Source organism: Typopeltis vanoorti, chromosome 13 (genome assembly GCF_054136105.1).
Source record: "Typopeltis vanoorti isolate ZY-2024b chromosome 13, IOZ_Tvanoo_1.0, whole genome shotgun sequence".
Taxonomy (NCBI): Eukaryota; Metazoa; Arthropoda; class Arachnida; order Uropygi; family Thelyphonidae; genus Typopeltis; species Typopeltis vanoorti.
In genome coordinates, this window is record NC_143561.1 from 63,629,104 (window position 1) to 63,645,139 (window position 16,036).

Consider the following 16,036-nt stretch of genomic DNA (forward strand, 5'->3'; position numbering starts at 1 on the left):
TGTTCACATTCATACGTCTATTTTTCCTGTCATACCTTTTATTATTGGTTGGTTCATTCAGTCTACTTTTGTTCATGCACTCTAGCTGCTGTTTTGCTCTTTCTATCGCACTATTCAACAACGCGATCTCACTCAATGCATCTATCTCATCTTTTTTGTTCTCTGAGAAACCATTTATACTATCATTCACACTTTCTACATTCACACTCTCACAATTTTCATGTACAACTTAGCCGTTTCTTGTCATATTCCTATTTCCTTCATTTTGAAGGTTGACAAAAATATCACACTCACGATCCGAAATACACTTCAATTCCGCATTCTCCCTACATTTTCTACACACATTCAATCCTTTATCATCATCTAACCACACTCCGACCGCACTCCGCAAAGCGTACATTTCACAGCTAGTACACTGACTCATTTCTTTTATGATACCGTTCTTTGATAACGATGGCGAACCTTCATTACTGGCCGCCATTTTCCTACGCACAGGTGCCATATTTATATGTAACGTGTTTTGTCAAATTAAACGTTATAACAAACCAAAAATAGACGCACTAAAATACGCAAGCAAATAAAACAAAACTACACAATATTAAGTCATTTGTATCGATAACTGAAAATGATACTTATCTTATCTGGAGCTTGCACGAACACTACTCATTACGAATTCATCTAGCGGCGACTTCCGACATAGATTATGTTATAAAACACTTTAGTACACTAACCACGTTAATAAAGCTCTAATAATATACCAAAATTAAACACTTAAGTCCATTAAATTGAATCCAAAACACCAATAAATCAACAAAAAACACAAATCTCTCAGGAGCTCTCCGGAGTTCTACAACAAGATTCTCTTGACTGATATACCACATAGACAACGTGATGACGTCCAATACATCAGTACTATTACTATTCCATTTGTCAGCAGCATTTCCAAAAAATTAGCTAACCTTCTAAAACCACATAATATCAGAGTAGCATTCAAGCCAATCAACACTATTCGGAAATTTTTAAGATCCCCGAAAGATCCTCATCCATTCTACAAGTACTCTGGAGTATATAATATACCTTGCTCATGTGGTATTAGTTATGTAGGTCAGACCTCTAGAAGTTTTGAAACGAGAAAGAAAGAACACATAGGATATGTCAGAAACAACAGACAAGACATTTCAGGCCTTTCTTGCCACTTTGCCTCTACTAAGCATCACATTGAATGGGATAAGAGCCTTACGCCCTATATAGAAGATAACTACCATTCAAGAACCTTCAAGGAAGCAGCTATCGCCCGTAAAACTGAAAACCTAAACAAGAATCAAGGTCTAACCTTACCAGAAATTTGGAAAGCTTTAATCAGATCATTAAACATCAAAGAAATGAACTTTCATAACAATTACATCATGAGCCATAACGAATAAATCACATTCCATTGAGACACGCGCATTGCCTCGTTCAATACTCATTTTTTGTATGAATTAGAACCATCAGTTATAACCTAGGTCTGTTACCTTCATATAGCTTACTAGTTTGTATTCCCTGAAGATGCCGATAGAAAAATATTGGCGAAACATGTAGGATAATAAAATAAAGCTACTTGACGAACATTATATAAAAAAAAAGTGTAATAGTCTTATAAATAGTAGTCAAGAAAAAAATTCAACACAAAGAAAAATATCTTTTCTCCATTGAACATTCATATTGATGCATTTTCACACTCTACTTCACTCAGAGAGCTGTGCGATACTTTCCCATAGTTTACATAAAGAAAGCAGCTTGATGTCTTAAAACAACCACAGGTATATACCCATGTTCAAGGAATGATATGATTTAACCTTTCTAAACACCTAAACAATGGACACAAACTAGAGTAGCATTCCTGTCAGAAAAAACACATAATACGTAAGCGATTCGTAGGTGCATCAACAAACTACTAAAACATGGAATAAAATCGTAACGATTTGACACAATATCATGATTATAATAGAAAATATTGTTACAATTATATTCACGGCCGTCACCAGATTAGATCTCCCCCTGTGGCAAACTATTAAATATTTTCCCTAATGGATTATTACAGCGCTTGATCGCATGAAGAAAGGATTTAGTGGTTCGAATCTAGTCACCGACTAGAGGAAATTTTTCTAAGCCTTTTTTCGGCCGGTTCCCGAGTTAGTCGATCTCTGGCACGGGCTAGCGGGTTTTTTCTCCCGGAAACTCTCGGGTTTTTCGTGCCGTAAATTCAAGAAAATCGACTGTAGAACCCACACTATTTTCAGACATTAAAAATATTGTGTTAGGGTTAGAGACCACGAGATGGTGACACTAGCTTGCCGCCTTCTTCACTGTGTACCGATGAATCAGTGATAGCCTTGGGCCAGCTATCTCTCTGATTGGCTACCAGTGGAGATTGAACTGCCCACTCAGTCTCCAAAGTTAGATAGGGTAAACGGCCCCGCCTACTCCCTATACGGGAACAACATAGGCGTTAGCCGATTTTTTTTGATGGATTATAAGACAAACATATAAGAAAATCTCCAATTGCTATTTTGTTTTTATTGCAAGAGAAACATTAATTCAAAACGATTACGTAATAATATTAATTAAATGTTTGCTCTACAGGATATTGTACAAGAAAAGTGTTTATAAGCTTGGGTCATTGCTGTTTACAAATAATTTTTAATCAGTTTAAACTTGGAAAAGCTTCTTTTCGCACTTTTTATGCTAACAGGAGTTGGTAACGTAGCGACAGCGCCTACCGCAACATGGCTGAATGAGCGCCCTTATTAAGCATCCCCAGGAGGCAGGCTTCCTCTATGCTACACCTTATCGATGGTGCTGATTATATCTTATATATCAAAATATTTCATTTCTTATATCAAGTTTATTAAAGATATTCACTTATCCAATTAATTCTGCGAATAAAATGAGCGAGTTTTGAAAATATAGAACTGTAGACTATCACTGTAGCCACTCAGTTGAATCTGAGGATTTTCATCCGATGAGATGCTAGACAGGATAGTTTCGAGCAGTCTGAAACTCAAAATTCGCTAATATGAAACAAAGTTCCCTACAGGAAGAGTCCTTCACATATAACTGACGCGAAAATTAACTTAGTGCGAATCCTTAGTTAAGAACTTTTTTCGATTCTGCTACTCGATAAATAAATTCTCTTTCTTAGATATGCCAGGGTGGTGCAAAATTTGAAGATCATATTCCGTTGTCGAGGAAATTTCAAAGAGTCAAGTGTCCACTATCATATCAGGAATTTCTTTACTTGGATGAGCAATGCCCAGCTTCAGCGTCTGAGCATTGAAAATATGTGGATGCCCATTAGCGAATGCCGTGACTATCCAGACAGCAGCCTTTATAGCAGTTTACTTCAGATGCTCAAGAATCAGAAATTTCTAAAAGTTGTCGAGTTCCGGCGAGCTGGCTTTACCCAACAAGAGGGATTCAACATGCTCTCAGTACTTGCGATCGGAAATGCTCGTACCGTCAGCGAACTGCACCTGAAGGAATATTTTTCCTTTGACGAAGAAGTGTATAGGTAAGTTGGAACCATCCTTTCTCCAAATACGTTTTCTTACTTCATCTGCTTATTTGACTTCCTTAGATGGCGATATGAATTGGTTTTTGCTTGGAAGCAATTTCTAACGATGATATTATTCCTTAAAAGTTATAAAATATAGAGTTCATGTAAATCTTTGCTCAACGTATGAATTTTGAAATATCTTTGCAGGTCTGGGGAATTTCATAATATTCTTAGCAAATTTGAAGCGCTTGAAACAGCCTCTTTAAACTACGTCTACTTATCCGAGGACTTGCTGATAAAATTAGGACAATCATGCAAGAAACTGAAGCGAATCGAAATAAAATGTATACAGTATGAAGACCACCGTCACGTAATTCGGGAGTGTATCTGGGTGCAAAGGTGAAATAGCTTGCCATCACTCGAGATAGATATCAGTATTAGTGAGTATAAACAACTTTTACTGTCGAGATAGCTTTCAAAGTTTTTACCTCTCAGACTTGTTCCTTCATTTTAAACACTCAAGAGGAAAACCGTCACCGCAATGATGGTTTCCACTGTGGTTAGCGGTGGATATGCTTCTTATGGTATCTCATTCTTAATTTAAAAATAAATAAATAAATAAGATTTATCGGTCTTTATTCGCCTATCGGAACTTTCAGAACTTACACCATGTTCTGTTTTTGTTCCTTTCCCTTTCAGACGATGTTGTGGACGCCCAGACTTTACGCAATATTCTTTGCCAAGGCATGCCTCTTCGTGCCCTGAAGTACTGGTCAGTGTTCGAGCACCCCAGAACAGCTGCAAATGTGAATGCTTTCCTTTCCCATCTGCAATTCACGTTTCTCAACAGCTTGGGTAAGTACTGATCACAATTTTTTCTATCGTTTGCACTCTTCATTTGTTTTTATTGTGTTGTCTAAAATGGATTAAAGCAATTAAACATCTCATGCTTTCATTAAAATTGTCTCGCAATTTATTTATTTTTTCTTGAAAATAGAGCAGTTTCTTGGGCTAAACATATATATGAATGTGCTGTTAATTCAGTATTTATTTCTTGTTATTATTATTTATTTTTTTTTAATTAATTAATTTTGTTTTTTCGTATAGCGGAACTTCGGCTGATGTATGAAGGCAACTTGCCTCTGCCCAATGCCACAATTACTGGACTTGGTAGAAAGTTGCAAGAATTTACAGATCCTAAAATTGGGAAGTATCATGACTGAGGAGCTTGTAATTGGTTTGTGTGAGAGACGTCTACTGAACCACTCGAGTGAGTTAATAGCTAAAATATTCTTAATTTTGTCATTAACTTGTTTATCCCCCTCAAGTTTATGTAATACGTAAGTTTCATATGCACTTTTTTTATTATTATTTTATGACACTCACACCCACGAATGACTATTAGTCATTCGTGGGTGTGGTACATTTTTTTCCATGGGTGAGCTTCGGATATTTTTTCCCTATTTTGATCAATTTTTTTTTATATTTATACATTTTTCTCTTGAGACCAAACCTTGAACATTTTCAAGCCACTTCAGACCGGCGATAAACGTAGAGGTGAACTCACCGGCCAATGAAACTCACTCCTGCACTTATGCAAATGTTCTTTTAATTACGAATTTTTTACCTTAATAATATTTATTCGGAAATATTTACCAGAATATGAATCGATCTGATTTTTTTTTATTAGTTAGTTGAATATTTCGCCAAAGTTTAAAACTACGTCTCATAATCGCTGTTTATCAGACGTGATATTTTATTCTATTTTATTATTTTCCCACCTTCATTTTTATAAGCTGTAGTCTGAAGCAACTTCGCATTTATCAAAGTGGATGTTTGTCTTCCATTTGTGGATGCAAAGCTGCCTAAAATTGTAGTTTCTGACAAGCCTGTAATAGCTTATATTGCAGAAAAAGAAATAGTCTTCCCTTCTGCGGTAATCAAAAATGAAAAAGCACTTCAGCTAGTTACTATAAAATAGATTCTCTGCATTTATGGAAACACATTACTCTGATAAAAGGAATACAGCTTCTTCTTTACACTAACGATATAAAACAATTTCATTACTGAAAGGAAACCAGTCATGCCACATTTCGGGCGAATGAGGCCACGGACTCTGTAACAGCATCAATCTCAAGGATTATTCTCGATTCTCACTTATTATTGAACCACACGAAAGAGCAAAATTTCCATCTGTGTCTGTGTGTGCCGGGAAGTTGTGCATAAACTCAGAAGGAATTTCAGCTCTGGAAACTGATTCGAAATCTTAATTTCTCAAGTGCGGTGTTCTTATGATCTCTTTATAGACACTATTCATGAGTCATTTCGTATTTACGTTGCTATTAATGAATATCTTGTTTTCTTCCAGCATATCAAAATATTCATATGTTCATCCGTGTCCACGACGTTTCAGCGATTCTGCAAATGAAAGCTCTGTCAGCTTCACTCAAAAGTGATCTACGAAATATTGGAGTAGAATCAATTTTTGTCGTAATTCGTCATAAATATTAGTAATAATTCTGTAGAAACTTACCATTATTTATATTTTTATTATTCGCACTACAAAATTACTGTAAAAAGAAGAAAAAGGCAAATGTTTGGCTTTTAATAAAAATATGCGTGCGTTTATAGAAGAATGAAAATTAAAATTCGTTATTTCTAGTGGTTATTTATTTGTGTCTTATTAATATTCTTCAGCCTAGCGGAGTAGATATGGAACTGCACTGTCCCCAATGTTCACCAACTCGCAAAGATAATAATAAATTAAGTAGAAATTACAGACTAAAATTTATTTTTAGCCTCAGTTATTCTAAAAGGTATACCTAAATAAACATGGGTGGATAGATGATTGTTGTTTCCCAGAAACTTCAGAGCTGTCACGAAATAATAATAAATGTGCTTTCGTGATTATTTAAGGTGTGGAATTTATGACTGGTCTTATTACTATTACGAGAATAGTAATAAGACTGAAAAAAATAAAGGGAGAAAAAAAGCAGTTCAGTGAAGAACCGACATATGAACAACTGTACAGTATGAATTTCATATGTTTAATAGGTGAAATAGGAAGAATATAATTCAATAAAATAAAATTTTGAATTAAATGGGAATATAAAAATATATAAAAAGACAAATGAACAAAATATTAGTATACATAGGGAAAAAAAAAAAAAGGGTACATATTTCGCTTTTAAATTACAAAACATTATACTCATATTATAATGATTTAAGGGGAAAAAACATCAAATTATCAAACCAAAGATATCATATGTATAACCCAAGAACATAAGCTCATCTGGGTTACAAAATATATAGCAATTAGACAAATCATCAATGTTGTACACCATTGAAAGCGTTTAACAAAATGAGCACTCATTAGTTGAACAATCTCTTCAGCATCTGTAACCCTCACGGCATCTGGATTTAGAAGAGTTATCCTTTCATATTCATTCTTTTACTTGCAGCTTATCGACAGAATTCTTGTGGGTTGTCTTTAGAACGCAGACCCAGTTTCTTGTCGTACTCAGACTCTGCTTTCCGTACAACACTTGTGACTATTCTAGCCTGCTGCTTATAACTTTCGTAACTGACGTCATCCTCATGCACATGGTATTCCTTCCACATCGTCCTTATCTTACGAATCTCTTGTTTTATAAGATGACACATCCATTTGACTCCTACCTTATTTATTTTTCCATCTCTCCAGACACATTCTAATATCGCATCATTTAAGTATTATTTAAATACTCCCCATGCACTGTTGATATCCTTTCCATCCAGCAACCCTTCTCATTCCACTGAACTCAGTATACTCCTCAGTGGGTCATAATTTCCTGCTCTGTACTTCAGCATGTAACCTATTCTGAATGGAGCATTCATAAACCTAGTCATTTTTCACCAACCGGAGGCAGAAGAGTTACGTCTTTAACTGAAACGCCCTCTGACACTATAATGAAGTCTAACACTCGTTGACCTCGAGTTCCTTCTATCACACGCTGCTTGAAGAAGTTGTCCAGCAACAATAAATGCATTTTCATTCTTCTCATGAGATTCTACTGCTACCCAATCAGTATTTGGATAATTAAAGTCCCATTATGATTACTCTTTTCGCACTCACCTTTTCTATTTGGTGATGCATTTCTTCATCACTGAGCCTGTGTGGTTCAGTGGATGTGGTGTTTGCACACCACGGCGCACGACCGCACGAAGGAAGACTTTGGTTTCGAATCTAGTCAGCGACTAGAAGGAATTTTTCTATCTTTTTTCGACCGGTTTCCGAGTTAGTCGATCTCTAGCACGGGCAATCGGGTTTTTCTCCCGGAAACTGAAGAAAATGGACCGTAGAACTCACATTATTTCCGACAAGACATTAAATACAAGTGTTAGGTTAGGGACCACGAGATTGCGGCACGTTGAACCGTCTCTCTTCATTGCGTGCCGCTTAATTAGTAATAGCCTTGGGCGAGCTATCTCTGATTAGGTACCAGTGGAGATTGAACTGCCCACTCGGTCTCCCAAAGTTAGATAGGGCTTAAATGGCCTCGCCTTCTCCCTATATATACGGGAATAAAAAGGCGTTAGCTGATTTTCTTTTCTTTCTTCATCACTAGCAACTGAACCACCAGGTCTGTTAACAAAACCCAATATGTAATTGATATTTTTAGATTCCACCTCACATCAGATGGCCTCAAACTCACTACCATATGAAATATTGTAGAACTAAAATCGTAGGTCTCAACTCAAACTGGATTCAAGTCATCAGATATAATTAGCAACACCCCCCCCCTCCTCTCCTATCCTCTTTATCCTTCCAAAAAAATACTGTACCATTGACAGTCGATATCAATTAGTATGTCTCTGTTAGCCAGGTCTCACTAATGCCTATAATCTGAAGTCGCAACATATTGACTAAGGCAACAAACTCTACCCGTTTGTTTCCGATACTCCTAGTGTTGGTGTACAGACATAATAATCTACCTGTTTGTTCTTTTGTTTGGTCTTGTCTGCAGTCTGCCAAACATAATTGGACAACTTGCAGATCTCTATTTTTCTCTGATGCCTTATACATGTAGACATCTTTGCACACTTTGATGGATCCGAACCAGACGAACACAAAGCCGAAATCGTCTCCATGGCAAAGCCCATTCCCGTCAATTAGAAATGATTACAACTTAATACACATTCTCAAACACTCGCACAATGGCACTGTATACACTAGATGATTCGTAGCAATCCGGAAACGATACATACTTGTTAGATCAGTCGAAACCAAGTCTCATTAAGCATTATTTCGATGTTGTTATATTCACAGCCTGAAATGTTGGTTCAAACTGAAGAATTTCAGTTCTGAAGGCTAATTCAAACAAGTTTCTCACATATAAGAAGCAGGCTCTTTTATTAATTGTAACATTATTAGTTACCTGGTAAATAATAGTAATAATGGCAATCATGACGACGTTCTAATAATCTTTATCCCCCCCCCCCTCCCCAGTACGAAATGATCACGCATTTGGGAGTAACTGAGATATTGCTTATCACCAGTGGCGGCTCGTGGCTTGAAATCGTGGGGGGCGGTGCAACTTTCGAAATATACATGCACACTGTTAGTACAGTATATGCGTGATTGGAAAAAATATCAAAATTATAGTAAAAAATTAAAAAAAAATGAAAAAATATTGTTTATTATCGATAAAGTTATACTTAGTATAATTCAAAATTACTTAAAAATAAAATCCATTCCATTAATTGTAATTGAAGGAATGGATTTACAATTTTTGGCCATTACAATTAAATCCTTTAATTGTCCAAATATTTAAAGAGACGGAGTAAACACGATAAGTACTACGGACACTACACTACTAGCGCAAACTGCATATAAACAACAGTGGAACTGCGCGACGGTAATAGCTCGCATATCAATAAGACGTGTATATGCTTGCTAGCGTAGCAATATGACACACTGTGGTAAACACAGTGCTGCTAGCGTCCTTCGCCCTACAAGATGAATTTTTATCATTTTTATACAAAATAAGAGAATTGTATAGGATTGTTGATGATAAAATTAAATATTACAAGCAAATATAAATAAATTAATAAACATATTTATATATCGAGAAAAATTGAGGGTGCTGAAGTTCAGTATTGCCTATGCACGAGCCGCCCCTGATCCATGGTCACTAAACCAAAACGTACTGTCTTTCGAAGAAGGGAGAGTTCTTGCCGCAGTTACATGAATGCTTGACCCTTATTGCAATACAGCTACAATCTGATACGTGATTTTTTTTTTTATTTATCAGTACACATAAATTTTAGTATGTAAATGAATGCAATAGTTATTGTTTTATACGTGTATATACTGAAAAAAAACTTCAATTCAATTTCCAATAACTACCTATAACAGCAATGAATGTCATTTTTACTTCCCAGAGCTATCTACAGATAAAGGCGTGAAACCGTAGAAACAAGCGGAATAAAAGGTTGTTTCACTTATGAGCTACATGAAATGTAATTTCCGTTTCTGAGACGAACGCATAAGGCAAAGAGGTAGCGGAAACGGGAAACAATTTTCATGCTGCTAAGTATTTTCTGCTACACTGATTGTTTGTGATCATGCTGAACACAGCTTTCGTTAGCAGGGCCTTCGATGGCATATAAATCTTATTTCTTAAATATTGTTTTTCCGTGAAAAAAGAAATAAAATAAGGCCAGTACATTTTACACAATTCAAATGAAACAAGAAACAAAATAAATAGCGTTAAGTAAGCGGAGTTATTACATCGTGAAGAGGACTAAAATGACGACATTCTACATTTTATTAAATTAACCAGCCGAACATTAAAATGTCTGCTATTTTTACACACCTTGAAAGTTTACTTTTCAGTGTGGAAACCATAAGTCAAAATCGTTAAAAATATAATAAAAGAACACCGTTAAACACGCCAGAACTAATTGCATAGAAATGACTGTAAAAGGGCAAATTACTAGTCCTTTCGATACAATATTTATGATATCAGTAGCTATGTGAATATTAGTCTTTTTTTTTTTTTTGTTAAATTTATTGATATCCTTATATAAGCACATTAACATAAATACGTGAATGGGGAAATCCTTCTAAAGCTTCCACTAGTTCACCCCCTACCGTAAAAATTCTCTTAAATGTAGATGGTAGGAGAATTTAGTAGGGTAGAGGTGAGATGTGTGTAGCAGAGGACCCTCCCACGTCCTTGGACGTGTCACATAATAAAAAAAATGTATTCTTAACACTGCTAAATCGTACTGTACAGAAAGTAACCATAATTGCATATTATATTTGGATGTTAAGAAGAGAGACGACATCCATCTGTGCCAGAGAAATGCAGTACACTATAAAACCCATACCGATAATAAAAATTAACACAAAATCGTTTATATCAATCGGAATTGTTATTCAGTGCAACTTTTTTTTCAGGGGAATGGGGGGGGGTGTTATTTCGAATCAACCGCTTGTAAAAATAAATAAATATATAAAATAAAAACGGAAACTTAAACCTCGTGAAGTGGTAAATTTATTAGCTGTAAAATGTTCGACTAAGTATCAAAACGGCATCATCAGTACAATAGCAATGGAACACAAAATAAAATAAAGTAATCAATTTTAAAAAGCGTCACTACAGCGTAAGACAGACGGCCAGTAAATTCCTAATTTAAATTATTATTATCATCTAAGACCTCTAGAGAGTCAAGGACTCATCGAGGGAGGCTGTAAATTACCCAACACAGCTATCATACCTACCCTTGAATTCATTCACACTAGATGCACTCACTACCAGTAAGGACTGGTAGTGAGTGCATCTAGTGTGAATTATTCCACTCACTCACTGCTCTCTGGGAGAAAAACCTAGCTCTTAACCCTTTCTTGACTGAGAACAACCTTAACTTCCATGGATGCCCCCGTGTTCTCTCCCCGCCTTCCATATAACGAAAAATTTCATCATTTGAAATGCTATAACACTCATTCAAAAGTTAATAGACCTCTATCATATCACCCCTCTTTCTCCTGTTAACCAGAGTCTGTAATCCACATACTCGCAATCTATCCTCATAATCCGGATATAATCTTTGTAACTCTTCTTTTCACCCTTTCCACAGCTTCTTTATCCCCTTGGAACCCGGGAAACCAAATCTGTGCACAGTAATCCAAGTGTGGTCTTATCAAAGCCTTATAAAGAGGCAAAATTACGTCCTTATCCTTACATGTCAAGGTTCGCTTCAAGATACCAATTATCTTCTGAGTTCTATTTGCAACTTTTGCTATGTGATCTTTGAACTTTAAATTCTTATCCACCAATAATACACCAAGATCACTTGCATCTTCAGTTTCTTGTAGCATAACACCGCTAATATAATATACCACTGGATCTCTAATCACGCCAAAGTGCATAACTTTACACTTACTAACATTAAATTGAGAGCCATTTTCGTTAGCCCAGATTTCCAGTCTATTCAAATCATTTTGTAATTTCTGAATATCAGTAGCATCCCTGATTGCCCTGCCTATCTTCACATCATGTTATATCAACTAGTTTCACCAACTAAGGCTGTTGGCATCTTCAGGGTACATAACTGATGTAAGGCACTAAAAAGTAAAAAACTGTTACAAACTATAATCAACCGATTCCAATTATATTAAACGATTGCAAATCTGATGATAGACCCTGCTTGATGTCATTAATGTATAGATTGAACAATAATGGCCCAAGGACTGAACCCTGAGGTACACCACTGGTTACCTTAAATCTGGCAGATTCACACCCACTGTATACCACTTTTTGATATATGTCTGTCAACCATCCCCTGATCCAAATCAATAGATTATGTTCCAGTCCCATATTCTCCAGTTTACACAACAGCCTATCGTGTGGTATCCTATCAAATTCCTTAGATAAAATCCAACATTATCATAGTGTATCCTTTCCCTTTATCCAACTCAGCAGTAACATTGTTATAAAATGTGAGCAAATTGCTAAAACATGACCTTCCTTTAGTTCTTGTTCTTTTATTCAGAATTTAGATGTTGCTAAGTATTCCCTGAGCCTCCGTAGCTCAGTCAGTATAGACGACGTCCTTTGGTCGGAAAGCCCTGGGTTCGATTCCCGTATGTAAAGTGAGGAACCTTTATCTGGTCTCTTTCAACTAAAGATGAGTTAGCCGGTCTCATACGGAGATATGAGGGGATTTGTTCTAACAGAAACTCGGGTTCTTCGTTCCCCCAGAACAGGCAAACCTTCCTCGTAAACACACACGAATTACAGTCAGAAATACTCCCCTTAGGGGGATGCAGCAAGGAGTTGCGACCCGGCTGCATTAATTAGCTGTAGGCCACCTCGTTAGGAGGGGGGAGGGGAAACTCAAGGTTCGCTTCAAGATACCAATTATTATTATTGTTGTTGTTGTTCCGGGCAACTCCAAGGAGTCGACAGACTCATCGAGGTAGGCCCTAACATCATGTCAAGAACAACTATTCGACATTCACACAGTATCTATCATACCTTGCCTTGAACTCATTCACAGTCGTAGCACCCACAACTGACTCTGGAAGCTTATTCCACTCATTCACTTCTCTCCAAGTAAAAAACCTAGCTCTAACACCCTTGTCAACCACGCTCTTGCCCAGCTTCCATTCATGGCCCCTAGTCCTCCCACCACCAGTCATATTTTCAAAAATATCTTCTGGATCAATCTTATACAAACCCTTCAGTAATTTGAATGTCTCAATCATATCACCCCTCCTTCGCCTATCGACCAATTTCTGCAACCCACAAATTTTCAACATATTCTCATAAGGTTCATTCCACAGACCTGCTATCATCTTGGTCACTCGTCTCTGGATTCTCTCCACTTCCTCCCCATCAGGAAGAAACCCTGGGGCCCATAACTGGGCACAGTAGTCCAGATGGGGTCTTATCAAGGCTCGATACAGAGGAACAACAACTTGTTTGTCTCTGCATGTTAAAGTATTTTTCAGAAGCCAAGTGATTTGGTGAGCTGTTTTAGTCACTTTTGCAATGTGCCCCCCCCCAACACTCCCAAATCACTGGCCTCATTAATCTCCTGGAGTACGGTTCCACCAATGCGATATACTGCTGCTATTCTTTTCACCCCAAAGTGCATAACCTTACACTTTGCCACATTAAATTGACATCCATTTTTCCTAGCCCAGTCCTCCAAACTATCCAAATCATTCTGTAAAATTTTGACATCCTGTGCACTTATAATTGCTCTACCCAACTTTGCATCATCAGCAAACAAGTGAACACTTCCTCTCAAATCCTTTCCTATATCACTGATGAACAAATTGAAAAGCAGTGGTCCAAGAACAGAGCCCTGTGGCACACCACTAGTCACAAGCCGTCTTTTAGACTCCACTCCTGAATAAACCACTCTCTGGTATCTCTCCTTCAACCACCCTACTATCCATCTCACCAACCCTATATCTATCCCCATCTGCTCCAGTTTACTGATTAGGGTTCTATGTGGTATCCTATCAAAAGCCTTGGCAAGATCCAGTAGTATTACTGTAAACCCATTACCCCTATCCAGTTCAGCCGTCACTGTGTTATAAAACGTGAGCAAGTTACTGAGGCATGATCTACCCTTCACAAAACCATGTTGTCCCCCATACAATATCCCATTTTCATCTATCCAGTCCTGTATTCTTTTCTTGACTCATTTCTCTAAGACCACCTTGACAATGATTCCTGATATGCTAATCGGTAGGTAATTTTCAACAGCAGTCTTGGAACCTCCTTTATGCAGTGGAACTATTTTCCCCTCTTTCCACCCCCTTTGGGACTAACCCAGACCCGAGACTCAAATCAAACAAAATGTCAAAGGCACTGACAATTCTTTAGCCGCTTCTCATACGACACGAGCTGGTATACTATCCAATCCCACAGATGAATTGACATTGAAGTTTTGTAATAGACTATTCACCTCCACTTCATTCACCACAATTCCCGTATAAGCTGTTGGTTCTTCCATTTCTGTAATGTCACCACCTGGATGATATACTCTTGCAACGTGCTCATTCAGTAATTCTACTATATCAACGGGCTCGGTTACCTCCCTACCATCGGCATTCTATAAAATCAATCTACCATGTACATTTTTCCTTTTACTTGCTACATATCTAAAAAAACTGTTGGTCAATGTTCTTTCGTAATCCTCTTTTGCTTTTCTTACCACACTCGTTACCCTTCTGGCCTGCGCTTTATACCGTTCGTGTGCTGCCGATCACCTTTCTCCTTAAATTCCCTCCATAGTTGTTTCTTTTTTTGCAGTTCAAGAGCTTAATGGTGTTATTCATCCATTTAACCCCTACTTGATTTATTATTCGGACTCTAGGTATACAGTCAGCCATTGCTTCATGCAAACACTTCTTAACTACCTCCCATGCACTATCGACTTCTAGTCCTTGCAGTTGTACATGCCATGGCACTGAACCAATCAAACTCCTAAGCTTGTCATACTTTCCAGCCCGATAATTCCACATGTACCCTGTCTTAATTGAAAATTCTACACCTTTAGCCACCTCCCAAGTCAAGACCCTATGATCACTCTCACCGATTGGTGGCAATGTGGTCATATTTGTTACAGCCAAATCCTCAGATGTAATTACTAGGTCAAGTACGCTCTGACCCGTATTATTTTCCATTACATGCTGTCGCAGATAGTTATCCCTTAATAACAGAATAAAATCCAATTCCTTCCTCCCGTGTGTCCTCTCCTCACTCGAATCAATGCGACCATAGTTGAAATCTCCCATAATAATCACCCTCCTTCCACTCATTTCCTCTATTTGCTTATGCATACTGTCACCACCATCTTTTCCATCACCTGGTCTATAGCAACACCCAATTGTATATTTAGTTCTGCTAGTCACAATCTCACACCAAATGGCCTCAAATGTGCTCTTTTCTCTATCCTGCAATTCAACTTCTATTCTCCTTGGCTGCAGCTCATCAGCTATCATCAACAATACTCCCCCCCCCCCATTTTATTCTCCCTGTCATTCCTGAACACACTATACCCATCATATTCAATCCCACTAGCTATATCATCTACAGTCAGCCATGTTTCACTAATACCAACAACCTGTGGTCTGGAATTATCTTCTGAGTTCTATTTGCAATTTTGCTATGTGATCTTTGAACTTTAAATTCTTATCCACCAGGAAGCTCGTGACATATTGAGCGAAATGTATAGGAGTAATGAATTATATTTTGTTCTCTTTTACATGTGTGAAGTCATTATTTAAAAATTATGTCTAACACGCATGTCTCTATTAAACGTTTGATAACATTGTAATAATGTAAACTCAATCATGCTGTACTGTCATAGTTGCCTGTACACCCCTAGAGGGTACATATCATGAAATTAATCATGATATTAAAATAAATATATACAATTAATCTTTTTTTTTTCTTAAAGTAATTTGACAGAGAACCTGGTGCGAATTGTTTC

General features: G+C 37.1%; 2 protein-coding genes across 2 annotated transcripts; both read left to right on the forward strand.

The window, feature by feature from the left end:
- The first annotated feature begins 3,284 nt into the window (after positions 1-3,284).
- Positions 3,285-3,941, forward strand: LOC150100221 (F-box only protein 39-like). Its single transcript, XM_090402614.1, has 2 exons — positions 3,285-3,553; positions 3,746-3,941. The coding sequence occupies exons 1-2, from the start codon at positions 3,285-3,287 to the stop codon at positions 3,939-3,941; spliced, it is 465 nt and encodes a 154-aa protein (XP_090258740.1).
- Positions 3,942-4,018: 77 nt separating this feature from the next.
- On the forward strand, positions 4,019-4,761 carry LOC150100222 (uncharacterized). The gene is made up of 3 exons (XM_090402615.1): positions 4,019-4,122; positions 4,238-4,393; positions 4,646-4,761. Exons 1-3 carry the CDS (start codon positions 4,080-4,082, stop codon positions 4,759-4,761), a joined length of 315 nt encoding a protein of 104 aa, XP_090258741.1. The 5' UTR covers positions 4,019-4,079.
- The last annotated feature ends 11,275 nt before the right edge of the window (positions 4,762-16,036 follow it).

What these genes read in the sequence shown, in the direction of transcription:
- LOC150100221 (XM_090402614.1), top strand. Translation starts at nt 3,285, where the DNA reads ATGAGCAATGCCCAGCTTCAGCGTCTGAGCATTGAAAATATGTGGATG. An exon ending in TTTGACGAAGAAGTGTATAG is followed by an intron (nt 3,554 to 3,745) that starts GTAAGTTGGAAC and finishes ATATCTTTGCAG; the next exon opens with GTCTGGGGAATTTCATAATA.
- LOC150100222 (XM_090402615.1), top strand. Translation starts at nt 4,080, where the DNA reads ATGATGGTTTCCACTGTGGTTAGCGGTGGATATGCTTCTTATG. An exon ending in CGGTGGATATGCTTCTTATG is followed by an intron (nt 4,123 to 4,237) that starts GTATCTCATTCT and finishes TTTCCCTTTCAG; the next exon opens with ACGATGTTGTGGACGCCCAG. An exon ending in CACGTTTCTCAACAGCTTGG is followed by an intron (nt 4,394 to 4,645) that starts GTAAGTACTGAT and finishes TTTTTCGTATAG; the next exon opens with CGGAACTTCGGCTGATGTAT.